Source organism: Gymnodraco acuticeps, unplaced genomic scaffold, assembly GCF_902827175.1.
Source record: "Gymnodraco acuticeps unplaced genomic scaffold, fGymAcu1.1, whole genome shotgun sequence".
Lineage (NCBI taxonomy): Eukaryota > Metazoa > Chordata > Actinopteri > Perciformes > Bathydraconidae > Gymnodraco > Gymnodraco acuticeps.
In genome coordinates this window covers 655226-669127 of record NW_022990068.1, presented here as the reverse complement: position 1 = coordinate 669127, position 13902 = coordinate 655226, and the positions used below count along the sequence as shown (strand labels likewise).

At 42.3% G+C, this 13902-nt stretch overlaps 1 protein-coding gene across 1 annotated transcript; it reads right to left on the bottom strand.

The window, feature by feature from the left end:
* Nucleotides 1-1164: 1164 nt before the first annotated feature.
* Nucleotides 1165-2597, bottom strand: LOC117546023. Its single transcript, XM_034216101.1, has 2 exons — nt 1887-2597; nt 1165-1365 (listed from the first exon to the last, which is right to left on the bottom strand). The coding sequence occupies exons 1-2, from the start codon at nt 2595-2597 to the stop codon at nt 1165-1167; spliced, it is 912 nt and encodes a 303-aa protein (XP_034071992.1).
* Nucleotides 2598-13902: the final 11305 nt, after the last annotated feature.

Below are 13902 nucleotides of genomic sequence, written 5' to 3'. Positions count from 1 at the left end.
TATTAATGTTGCACAACATTTACATCCTGCCCAATATGCACTCAGGTCATTGTGTGTTGCTGATAAATGCGCATGATAGATGAGCGACTTGACAAATAAAGAAGAACAGGGCAGTTATAGAGCTGGTTTATTTGCATCATTACCAAATGATGAGTGCTGACTCACACTTCCGGAATGAATGAAAGGGAGGTTCAATCTGAAGCTGTGTGTTTTGTATTTAGATGTTTCCTATTCACCTCTATCAGACTTTTTCAATAAGCATAAATCCATGTGTTGTTTTTTAAATATATTGTATTTTTAATGTTGAGGAGAAGAATCCATTAACCTTACGTCGAAACCAGTCCAGCACACACAGGGAAAAACACGAGCATATGGTCACATTTTACATTTATTTGATTGGCAAAGAATCTAAAATCCTTCATTTGTCGCACAGCAGGATATGTACAGATGCAGCAAACAAAGTAGCAGCATTATAAAATAACTAAATAAATAATAATATAAATATGATTGAAAACCATATCAGTACCTGAATGTGGACATGTTAATAAACTTTAAAGGTGGTGGATTTAATGCACATTTTAACACGTTTTCTTTTTGGGAATATTTCCCATTCACAAGAAGAAATGCATTCCAGACCAAATGTTGACCAACCACATTTTGACTTAGAATATGGAACTATTACAAATATAACATATTAGAAGGAAATCCAAACCAAATTTGATAAATATTTTACTTGAAATTATACCTTTTTAGTTGTTTTTTATCACTTTTTCTATATACGTTTATGATTATTGTTTACTCTGCATGTGTGTTATCCTGATCAATGTGGTCATTTCAGAGGTACTTAAATCAGTGATAATGTGCAGCTAGGTCATTATTGATGTTATGCTTGGCAGCAGCAGTAGGCTTTGTTATTGGATATTAATAACCTCTGAAATGTCCGAATTGACCAATCAGAAACGAGTATTCAACTGAGCTGCGCAATAATACTAAACACCTGCTGCTAACTAAATAATGAGGGTCGAGGGAGAGAAGGTAGAAAAATAAAGTGTGTTTTGCCGACAACTATAACAAAGCACCACGGCGGGAGAAAGCATGTACAGAATACTGCGCAATAATGTGAATATAATTGAAAACAATATTACATCACATTAAACACCGTTATCAAGCATGTCCATTCACGACTACCGGAACAGGAGTGTCGGTGTAAGGTGGCATCTCGAGTCCTGTTGGAGCTCCTCCAGCAGCGGCTCCTCCAGAGACCTTTGACCCGCAGATTCTCGGCATTTTCTGACCACAGTAAAAAGCTCCAGCAATCAAAAGCACAGCAGCTACGGAGACACAGATCAAAGCGGTCTTCTCTTTCTGCAACAGAGAGAGAGGGACAAAAACGATCAGACCGCTATGAACTACGGAGCTCCGGGACATGAAACGGGTTTTTAAAAATCGAGATAACGAGTGACTTTATTGACATAAATTGGAGAAAAAATAAATAATGTGAGAGTCACGGACTTTAATTGATATCAAGGCAGACTGTCCTTAAAATGAACTCCGAGTTCGACATCTCAAATATGCAATGTCATTTCCCCATTTCCCCACATACACATAACAGCCCAATCAAACGGTTGTCTCCTGTGTGCTCCACTTGGCGCACCGGTAACTTTCTCGGATAAACAAGTCGGGATTTAGCATTAGTATTTCATTCAAAAAAAAAGTCGGGATAACGGGTTAGGCTATCTCGTGCGCACGACGCACGTATCTCTTTTTTTCTCCCCATGTCCCTCTACGGCTAGACTATGGGGGCTCCGTACACAACACAGTAGCGTCATGTCTAAGATTAATCTACAAACTAACTGCTTTTTATATTTGTGTTGTAGCCTACTCACGCATGGTGGCTGGGGGGTGCAGGTGATCTGCTCCCGGTTCCTCTCCTCTGGTGCATTCAGTGCAGGGCTGACCCTCATCCTCACAGCCTGCAGATGTCCCCTCTGTCTGTCCTTGAGGACGTAGAGAAAGTAATCTCCTCGGTCCTCGGGCTTCACCCCCTGCAGGGTCAGAGTCAGGTCTCCATCGGACCTCCAGTGAGGGGCTACAGATGTTCTGTTCTCAAACCCTGAGCCCTGTGAGGTGCTTCCGGAGGAGAGGTCCAGCTCAAACACAAGCTGTGTGTTTCTCTCCACTCTGTACCTCCCGAGTTCTCCTGCAGTAAAGTAGTGGAAGGTAAATCCAGCAGCCTGTCCCTCAGGCACTGATTTCTCCGAGGATGTGATGACATTCAGATGGATACGTTTCTCCTCTGAGCCGCAGGTTAACCCGTACAGTCCCTGGTCGTTGATGTTGCTCCTGTTTAAGACCACAGACTCGTTTGGACTCATCCGGTCTTTGTAACCTGCTGCCGGCTTCCAGACATCCTCCAGACGAGCCACAGCCTGACTGCTTCCACCTGTCAAAGTGTGCTGAAGTGTTGCTCCTCTCTCCCTGCACTGTTCAGTCTCTGGAAACTGAACTGGGTCTCCTGATATTGTATCGAGAGTTAGTCCTCCTACGAGAGGAAGGTGGACAATCAATAAGAGAGCACGCAATGTAAGAGCTGCCATTGTTGGAGTGGTGCTGTCTGGATCATAGTAAGGCGTTTCTTCCAAAGGTTCGCTTTTATAGAGAAGACTCCGCCCACCAACACATGTACTGCAATGCTTCAGATGAGGGGGAGTGCACAGAGCATGGCTCACAGTCGGCTCTCAGAAAGTCAAAATGATAATGAGCGATTTTACGCGGAGGATGTTTTTGTGCAGTGAGAGAGGGAACTCCCTCTGATGCATGGCGTCTCTCTCCTTATCAAAGTCAAGTCAACGTTATTTTCAATCTTTCAGTTTGTTTGTACAGACAGAGAGATTGGAATACTGTTACACAATCCCGAATATAAAAACAAAGATATATAAAAATATGTAGGCCTATGCAAACATGTATCTATATATATAGCCAACAAACAAAGGACACATGTATGCACACATTAAGACCTACATAAAACGGAACAATCAACAAAATAACAGTCACTTCAAAATCTTTGAGAAATCAGTGCAAGATTGTGTGCGTGTGTGTGTGTGCGTGTGTGCGCGCGTGTGCGTGCGTATGTGTGTGTATAGAGTTCAGATGCTGAACATCTGGTTGCCGTAGTGACGGCTACAATTTCAGGATCTACTGTGTGTCTGAGTCATCTCCGCAGAGAGTTGTTGCCTTCACCTCAAAGGTGTGCGTGCGCAGGGCTTTCTTTAGACCCACACACAAGTTTATGACTCATGCTATTTCTTGTTTCTCTGTACTTCCTGCATTGTCAGCCTAAGTAGGCATACTGAAATCTGATGGCCCTTAGTGTGTGTGTGTGTGTGTGTGTGTGTGTGTGTGTGTGTGTGTGTGTGTGTGTGTGTGTGTGTGTGTGTGTGTGTGTGTGTGTGTGTGTGTGTGTGTGTGTGTGTGTGTGTGTGTGTGTGTGTGTGTGTGTGTGTGTGTGTGTGTGTGTGTGTGTGTGTTGTCGTGTATTCATGATTCAGACGAGGGGAATGTTTTTCTTCTCCCGTTTCTTTTGCAATTTAGTTAAACTATTTTTGTTTATGGCTGTGCGTAAATACAAAGGGGTGAGTGTGTTCATATTAATTACTAACCGAGAAGAAATGTGATGATTCGGTAACTTTGGTCTATATTTCTGCCAGCAATAGGCTATAAGCCTCATGGAGAGCAGTTTATTACCCAACAAGTGATCTTCATTTTAATGTATGGATATTGCACTGTCTAACTCTGCTTTCTGTGATTGTGTTTAAACTGCAACGCAACATTATATAAGGGGAAACATGCATGGCACAAATAACCAGTGGCTGCTAGATTATATTTCATTATTTATTTAGGCTATTCACCAGACAGAAAGAAACCCCAACTATTTTATTTATGTAATTCTGTGGGATAATTATGCTTTAAACGTTTGGACTCCAGTTCCAATGTGTTGGGAATGTAAACAGGAAGTAGTGCTACATTGCCGGTTTTTATTTTAATGCATTTTTGTCTAAATATTGTCATTAATATTTCTAATTTGCTGTGGTGACAATAGTTCCTATGGCCATGTGTCCATACAACTACCACTGGTTTAACAACTACAGAAAACGGGCTTACAATATTGGACATTTGTAAATGTTTTAATTTGTATTTGATAATATTTGTCTTGTATTATTAACGTTCCTTTTAAATAGTCAAATTGAAGCCATGAAGGCCCAGATAGGCCCAAATCAAAAAGGGATTTTATCTCCATATTTTACATGTGTATTCTGGCCGATTAAATCCCTTCTGACCGTATAGAATTACAATTAAAGCGGTAGCTGGTACTATGCCAACTGTAAATAAATTAAGATAGGCCTAGAAAAATGTATAGGAGGAGGGGATATTAATGTTGCACAACATTTACATCCTGCCCAATATGCACTCAGGTCATTGTGTGTTGCTGATAAATGCGCATGATAGATGAGCGACTTGACAAATAAAGAAGAACAGGGCAGTTATAGAGCTGGTTTATTTGCATCATTACCAAATGATGAGTGCTGACTCACACTTCCGGAATGAATGAAAGGGAGGTTCAATCTGAAGCTGTGTGTTTTGTATTTCGATGTTTCTTATTCACCTCTATCAGACTTTTTCAATAAGCATAAATCCATGTGTTGTTTTTTAAATATATTGTATTTTTAATGTTGAGGAGAAGAATCCATTAACCTTACGTCGAAACCAGTCCAGCACACACAGGGAAAAACACGAGCATATGGTCACATTTTACATTTATTTGATTGGCAAAGAATCTAAAATCCTTCATTTGTCGCACAGCAGGATATGTACAGATGCAGCAAACAAAGTAGCAGCATTATAAAATAACTAAATAAATAATAATATAAATATGATTGAAAACCATATTCCATCAGTACCTGAATGTGGACATGTTAATAAACTTTAAAGGTGGTGGATTTAATGCACATTTTAACACGTTTTCTTTTTGGGAATATTTCCCATTCACAAGAAGAAATGCATTCCAGACCAAATGTTGACCAACCACATTTTGACTTAGAATATGGAACTATTACAAATATAACATATTAGAAGGAAATCCAAACCAAATTTGATAAATATTTTACTTGAAATTATACCTTTTTAGTTGTTTTTTATCACTTTTTCTATATACGTTTATGATTATTGTTTACTCTGCATGTGTGTTATCCTGATCAATGTGGTCATTTCAGAGGTACTTAAATCAGTGATAATGTGCAGCTAGGTCATTATTGATGTTATGCTTGGCAGCAGTAGGCTTTGTTATTGGATATTAATAACCTCTGAAATGTCCGAATTGACCAATCAGAAACGAGTATTCAACTGAGCTGCGCAATAATACTAAACACCTGCTGCTAACTAAATAATGAGGGTCGAGGGAGAGAAGGTAGAACAATAAAGTGTGTTTTGCCGACAACTATAACAAAGCACCACGGCGGGAGAAAGCATGTACAGAATACTGCGCAATAATGTGAATATAATTGAAAACAATATTACATCACATTAAACACCGTTATCAAGCATGTCCATTCACGACTACCGGAACAGGAGTGTCGGTGTAAGGTGGCATCTCGAGTCCTGTTGGAGCTCCTCCAGCAGCGGCTCCTCCAGAGACCTTTGACCCGCAGATTCTCGGCATTTTCTGACCACAGAAAAAAGCTCCAGCAATCAAAAGCACAGCAGCTACGGAGACACAGATCAAAGCGGTCTTCTCTTTCTGCAGCAGAGAGAGAGGGACAAAAACGATCAGACCGCTATGAACTACGGAGCTCCGGGACATGAAACGGTTTTTTTTAAATCGAGATAACGAGTGACTTTATTGACATAAATTGGAGAAAAAATAAATAATGTGAGAGTCACGGACTTTAATTGATATCAAGGCAGACTGTCCTTAAAATGAACTCCGAGTTCGATATCTCAAATATGCAATGTCATTTCCCCATTTCCCCACATACACATAACAGCCCAATCAAACGGTTGTCTCCTGTGTGCTCCACTTGGCACACCGGTAACTTTCTCGGATAAACAAGTCGGGATTTAGCATTAGTATTTCATTCAAAAAAAAAGTCGGGATAACGGGTTAGGCTATCACGTGCGCACGACGCACGTATCTCTTTTTTTCTCCCCATGTCCCTCTACGGCTAGACTATGGGGGCTCCGTACACAACACAGTAGCGTCATGTCTAAGATTAATCTACAAACTAACTGTTTTTTATATTTGTGGTGTTGTACTCACGCATGGTGGCTGGGGGGTGCAGGTGATCTGCTCCCGGTTCCTCTCCTCTGGTGTATTCAGTGCAGGGCTGACCCTCATCCTCACAGCCTGCAGATGTCCCCTCTTTCTGTCCTTGAGGACGTAGAGAAAGTAATCTCCTCGGTCCTCGGGCTTCACCCCCTGCAGGGTCAGAGTCAGGTCTCCATCGGACCTCCAGTGAGGGGCTACAGATGTTCTGTTTTCAAACCCTGAGCCCTGTGAGGTGCTTCCGGAGGAGAGGTCCAGCTCAAACCAGTGCTTGAATTGGAATGAAAAAGGTGCCAGTACTCTAAAATCAGCAACTTTTTCAAGTCAATTTTATATATACAGCCCACAAACAAGAATTTGGCTACTATAATGCTGGTGGGTTTGTCTCTTTACTACTGTATATTTTAGAAAGGTTCACTGTACTTAACATTTTTTATGATAGGCAGCGGATATGGCTAAAGCTCAGTAAGGTCAATATTAACTGAAAATATAGCAATCAAAGTCTAGATCTTCTGCTGAAGACACATGAAGCAGAGACCTTTCAGGTGAGAGCCCCTCTGGTGGTGTTCAACATTAATGACAAGGAAACAAAGCTCTGGTCAGAAGCATTTTTTATAAAAAGCTTTAACAAAATTAAGTATTTCTGTACATTTTGAATGCAATCTAACTTTCCAACTCAGAAAACGAAAAACGAAAAAGTGCCAAAAGTCTTCTCACATGGCTGAGCTGCTTTGCAATATACTTCACCACTGAAGAATACAAATATGTATAAAGTAAACTATGATGCAATCTAACTTTCCAACTCAGAAAAATGATAAAGAGCATGAACAAAGAACATGTAAAAACAAATGCAAAATTTGCACAATCTAAAATGAGAAACTGTAACTGCAAGTAACAAAGTCTGAGCCATGGTAAAGAGTTACATTGAACACCAAGCTGATCAGATAACTCCCTGGTTGGTCTGAAGTCCTTCTATCTCCAGGATCTGTACAAATCGGCACATTATGCCAAAAGTCTTCTCACTGGGTGAGCTGCTTTGCAATATACTTCACATTGTTAGAAAAGGCTCCAGAAGGCCTTGGGGACATCAGTATCAGGGGCTGGAGCTGGACAGGCTCTTTCATCAGCACTTCTCCTTCCCTTTGCCAGCCAGGACCTCACATACTGTTCCGGATTGAACTGTCCTAGTGATGGTCCATTACATTTAATGAAAACCAGGCTGGACAGTCGGCTGACAGAGAGAGCATTCCTTTTTGCAGTAAGGATATCGTTCATGCAGCTGAATGCCCGCTCACACTCACTAGTGGAGACAGTGATGGTTCGGACTGCTTTCAGTAGAGGCTCCATGGCAGCAGGTGTACGGGATGCCCTGGTTTCCTTGTATTCGCGAAAGCCCTGAACAGTCTCTCTTCTGTCCACTTTCAGCACTTCGCACAAACGTAGCACCTCTACGTCCCCATACTGTACGTCTAACTCCTCTTCAGGCCAACTTCCAGGATGGATAACTTTCATGTCCTGGATTAGCTGATTGTCCCGGGCCTCCCGGCCATGTAATGGGATTTCTCTTGTGCTGACATGAGAGGAGGTTGTGGAAGTAATTCTGTGTCTCAGATTCTCTACCATACTGCGGAAAAACTGACCTGCATGAATCTGTACAAGCCTGCCATTCTCACGCAGGGCAACACCCTTGAAGGACTTCTCAGCTAGAGCTGTATGAACTGTAGTCATGTGTGGGCCAGGCATGGTGACCATGGATTCAAAAACTCGTATTTCTCGAGTTAAGAGCCTATCTGCTGTAGGCAGTGTCATCTCTCTTTTTTGGAGTTGCCGAGAGAGGTCGCTGAGCTCTGTGAGCGCATCGTACATCAGTCCCAGATTGCTGACAAACGTTGCAGATGTGAGCACATCATCCAGGCCCTTGTACTTTGCTCTGTCTCTGGAATCCCTGCTCGTGTCGTTTGCAGCATTTGTGAAGTGATCATGAAGCACTCGGTAGTTTTCCCAGACTGCTCTGACGCTCCTTTCACTTGAAGCCACCCAGCGGATGGACAAAACACGCCCTATCACCAGGAGACGCTGTCCGACTGCTTGCGCACACTGCGCTAACTGCCTCTGATTTTTGGGGGAGGCATGGAACAAGGAATAGAGTTTGTCAAAAAAGATCTGGAAATGATTGAGCCCTGAGACCTCCTTGACCACATCCCCAACTGCCAGCTCTAGACGATGATTGGAGCAGTGCCACACAAACAGGCTTGGGAATTTACTACACAACTGGGTAGCAACGCCTGTTCTCTTCCCTAGCATGACTGAAGCCCCATCACATGCAAAATAAACGAAACACCGACCTAAAAAGTCCTCGTTAAAATCTCTTCCAAGACACTCCATTAACGCCTTTGTGATGTCATCAGCCGTTGTTCCATCCAACTCGATCAGCTCCCAAAAAAACGTTTCGGGCTCAGCATCAGCTAATGCTGAGCGTAGACACACAACAAGCACCGTTTTACCACTAATAGTGGTAGATTCATCGACCAAAACACAGAGTTTTCTTTGCTTTTCTGTAATGTCTTTTGCCATTTTTTTCTTCAGCTCATGAGCTATGTGGTCGATGATTTCGCCACAGGTTTTATTGGAGTGCAAAACCCTGCCCACGTCCAGCCCATTCAGTTTCTGTACATTCAAATCAATTGGCATGTCTGTGAATGGCCGGCTATGTTTGCCAATTTTATATGCCTTTCGAAAAACTCTGATAGTGGTGTCTAATTCAGATGTATGCATAGACTGCACTTGATGTTGAATAGTTTCACGTGAAGCAGATGTAAGGATGTCAGCAGCTTTTACATGGGCTTGTGATTCTTTATGTTCTTTGATTTTTTTTCTCAGGCTAGCTTGTTGTTTGCCCTTGTCAACACCGAAATGAGACACTGCACACTCACCCCATTCAGTTGACAGTTTCAGTCCTTGTCCAGTGTGTATTCCCAAAGATTTGACATCTCTGCATATCCGACATCCTAGCTTCTTATCTTTAAGAAGGAGCCATGCATTGGTCTTGCAAAAATATTGCACCTGGTCCGTTGTCCAGCAGTCAGGTGCATCGCTTTGCCCGGTGTTGGTGGTGGCAGTTGCGCCAGCAGCAGCTAACGTTAGAGGCTCTGGAGGAGGTGGCGGAGCTAGTGCTAATGCTAATGCACTAGAACTTGGAGCAGGAGGATCAACCAAAGAAAGCTCCCCATCAGACACAATTTACAACACAGGCACAGCATTCTCTGTATTTGAAGTTTCTTCCGGCGACAACCGCTGTCTTTTTGCACTTTTATTAATCCACGCTAACATTTTAGAAATGCTAATTTGTGACGTGACTTGCTTTCCTTCTCTCGGGGGCGTGCCTGCTCTGTTCTATCACTCTACATAGCCACCCACTGGGTGGGAGTTGCACTGCATAAACACAACACACGTGCATCTAGGTATGTAAATTGTAAAGCATTCAAACATGGTTTTACTAACAGTTTTCAGTATGTTGTTACTTCGGCATTATTAGGGCCCGAGCACGAGAGTGCTAGGACCCAACGGCGTCCTAGCACGAAGTGCAAGGATACCTATTGTTATTCGTGGTATTATTATTATTATTCCATATTTCAATGCTTATTTTCAGGCCTTTAGGATGCTGAGAAAGTTGTATAATTTTGCACAGATTCCAGAATCGGTGAAAAATTTGATATTCTGGAGTCAATGTGTTCAAATTGTCCAACATGCTCTCTAGCGCCACCTATGGCCATTTCCGTTTTTGGAAAGATGTACAAAGTCGCACCGTAACTCCAAATGACCTGAAATTTTTCACACTTACTCGGGTGGACCTGCTCTACATATAATGTCCAAGTACCCGTAAGCTCCGCCTACTTTATTTTTTTTTTAATTAGCATAATTGGAAAAACAGTTAAATATTCACTTAAATTTCAAATTTTGGTTTTTCAACACCAAACTCAGTATACAGTATCGCCGGAGGGTCAGACACATTATCGTAGGAAATGAGCATGTTCAGTCGATAAATGTGGCCCTCATTACTCTAAACGTGTTTGCAAAAGGCGGGGCTTAGTTTTTCAAATTTCAAATGCTCATAACTCATCAACAATGTACAAAAAAACCACACATTTTGGTGGGAAGGTTCATTCTGTATTGGGGAATAGGCACAAAAAGTAATTTCCATTTTGGACTATAGGGGGCGCCAAAAACATGACAAATGTATAACTCATGAACTGCTGGACAAAATCTTTTTTTTTTTTTTTAGACATACTCTGGGGATAAGTATGCACTTATATTTAAAGTGTCACGACGAATGACAAATGTGGGCGTGGCCTGTACGTTTTTTTTTATGACGATGTGCTAAAATATGTTTCGGTACTCAAAACTTGGTACACACGTCACAGCCCACGACCTTTTGTAGAATGTAAAAAAAAAACGTAATTTTTCAAAACAACTGCTCACTAGCGCCCCCTATTGTGTGGTAGTCTCATAGTTTCTCAGAACTTCACGAATTTTGGCACAGACATTCCTCATGGAATTGAAGACATATTTGTACATACATTCCATTAGCCCCGCCCCCCAACAAGTCGGCCATTTTGAAATATGTGCGTTTTTCAGCCATTTTAAGCACATTCTTGCACACTTCTCCTAGGGGAATGATCGGAAAAATTCCAATCCAGGACACGTTCAGCCCCTATCCAATATGAAACTTAATTGAGGAGCACATTTTTGAAAAATTACTCGTGGAGGTCGTAAGCTAACAGCGAATACACCATTTTTGACGATTTACATGTCGCAAATTACTCCAAACTTCTCGGATATAGTTATTCCGATATTCACGAAACGCTGTATACATATTGCTATTATGATTGCACACATATTTCACATTGCCTTCCATTAGCCCCGCCCCCCAGAAAGTCGGCCATTTTGAAAAATGTGCGTTTTTCAGCCATTTTACGCACGTTCTTGCAAACTCCTCCTAGGGGAATGATCAGAAAAATTCCAATGCAGGACAGGTTTAGCCCCTATCCAATATGATACTAAATTCAGGAGCACATTTTTGAAAAATTACTCGTGGAGGTCGTAGGCTAACAGCGAATATACCATTTTTTACGATTTACATGTTGCAAATTACTCCAAACTACTCGGATATAGTTGTTCCGATATTCACGAAACGCTGTATACATATTGCTATTATGATTGCACATATATTTCAAATTGCCTTCCATTAGCCCCACCCCCCCATAAAGTCGGCCATTTTGAAAAATGTGCGGTTTTCAGCCATTTTACGCACGTTCTTGCAAACTCCTCCTAGGGAAATGATCAGAAAAATTCCAATGCAGGACAGGTTTAGCCCCTATCCAATAGGATACTTAATTCAGGAGCACATTTTTCAAAAATTACTCGTGGAGGTCGTAGGCTAACAGCGAATACACCATTTTTGACTATTCACATGGCGCAAATTGCTCCAAACTGGTCGCATATAGTTTTTCCGATATTCACCAAACGCTGTATACATATTGCTATTATGATTGCACACATATTTCAAATTGCCTTCCATTAGCCCCGCCCACCAGAAAGTCAGCCATTTTGAAAAATGGCCGTTTTTCATGCATTTTAAGGACATTTCTGCAAACTCCTCATAGGGGAATGATCGGAACAATTCCAATCCAGGACAGGTTTAGCCCCTATCCAATATGATACTTAATTGAGGAGCACATTTTTTAAAAATCACTCGTGGAGGTCGTAAGCTAACAGCGAATACACCATTTATTACGATTTACATGTCACAAATTACTCCAAATTACTCCAAACTACTCGCGTATACTTTTTCCAATATTCACGAAACGCTGTATACATATTGCTATTATGATTGCACACATATTTCAAATTGCCTTCCATTAGCCCCGCCCCCCAGGAAGTCGGCCATTTACAAAAATGTGCGTTTTTCATGCATTTTAAGGAAATTTCTGCAAACTCCTCATAGGGGAATGATCGGAACAATTCCAATCCAGGACAACTTCAGCGCATATCCAATCTCATGCTACATTGAGAAGTAATAGTCCTTCGCTCAAACGGGGAGCTCGTAGGCTAACGGAGAATGTACCTTTTTTGACCTATTATATGTCAGATAAGCTACTGAGACCTGCCTGTCTGGTACATCAACACACACACACACACACACACACACACACACACACACACACACACACACACACACACACACACACACACACACACACACACACACACACACACACACACACACTGTTAGTCCAACAACGCCCTTTGCTGGCGGCATATTCATTACAAAAGACACTCCCTAACCCTAACCCTAATTTTTTTTTTTGTAGATATCTCCTAAAGCCTACAAATAAAGTGTGACATGTAGGCCTGTTACATTTGTTATTTAGCGATATATATTATACACACTGTTCTGCTTTCTGCACTGACCTCAGCAGCTGTTCTCACTGTAACATCACCTAACATCCAGGGGACATGTGATTAGTGAGTAAACAAATGGTAAAGGGCAGAAAGTCTGATGCACATTTGATCATCTCAAATAACTTATAATCACAACGGGAACAGTTTGCAGAGCTGTGCTTCGTTTGACAGAAGTCCAGCCATGCTTCACGCCTCTTTTAAACATCACTGTTGGCTTAAATCGTCTCAGGAGAATACTTCAGTGTACCCTCGGTTATAGCTCCTCCAGAGACACTCCTCTCTCCTCTAAATCAGTGTATCCTCGGTTACGGCTCCTCCAGACAGCCTCCTCGATAATCGATCCTCGACGACCCTTTAGAGAAATGTGTGTTCCTTCGACATCCGTTTCCGGGTCGCTGCCGGAGCACCTGGGAGTCTGGGACGCGAAAATTAGAGAAATGACAAACGGCTCATTTCCCAGGACTCGCGCACGTCTGCTTGACGCCGGGACGACCTGCCGCCCTCCCCGACAGGCGCACGGACGCGAGGGCCCGCTCATCACTGCGCGCACAAGTGCGACCGCAGTTTTAATTATTATTATTATTTTGAAACGTGTATTACTATTAAATCACGGTCAAATAGGTTAATTTTGACATAGTCGTTTCCACCACAGTATTTACATGGAGAAGATAAGCCCCGCCCCCTCTCCAGCACGTTCTGTTTGAATGACAGGAGTAAACAGCTGACAGCCGCTGTGAAACTCCAGCGGTTAGAGCGATGAGAATGTCCGTTCGGCACCTCATGACGCATCTACTGAGTACCGGGCGGCTGTATATATATATATGGATGTATAATAAGAACGGCGGGAGAGTGTTGAGTACTGGCACGGTGCATGAGTACCGGAGTACCGCCAGCATGCCGGTACTGAGCAAGAAGTGCCGGTACTCCATGGGTCAGAACCAGAAGTGCCGGTACTGCGTACCGGTGAGTACCGGCCCAATTCCAGCACTGGCTCAAACACAAGCTGTGTGTTTCTCTCCACTCTGTACCTCCCGAGTTCTCCTGCAGTAAAGTAGTGGAAGGTAAATCCAGCAGCCTGTCCCTCAGGCACTGATTTCTCCGAGGATGTGATGACATTCAGA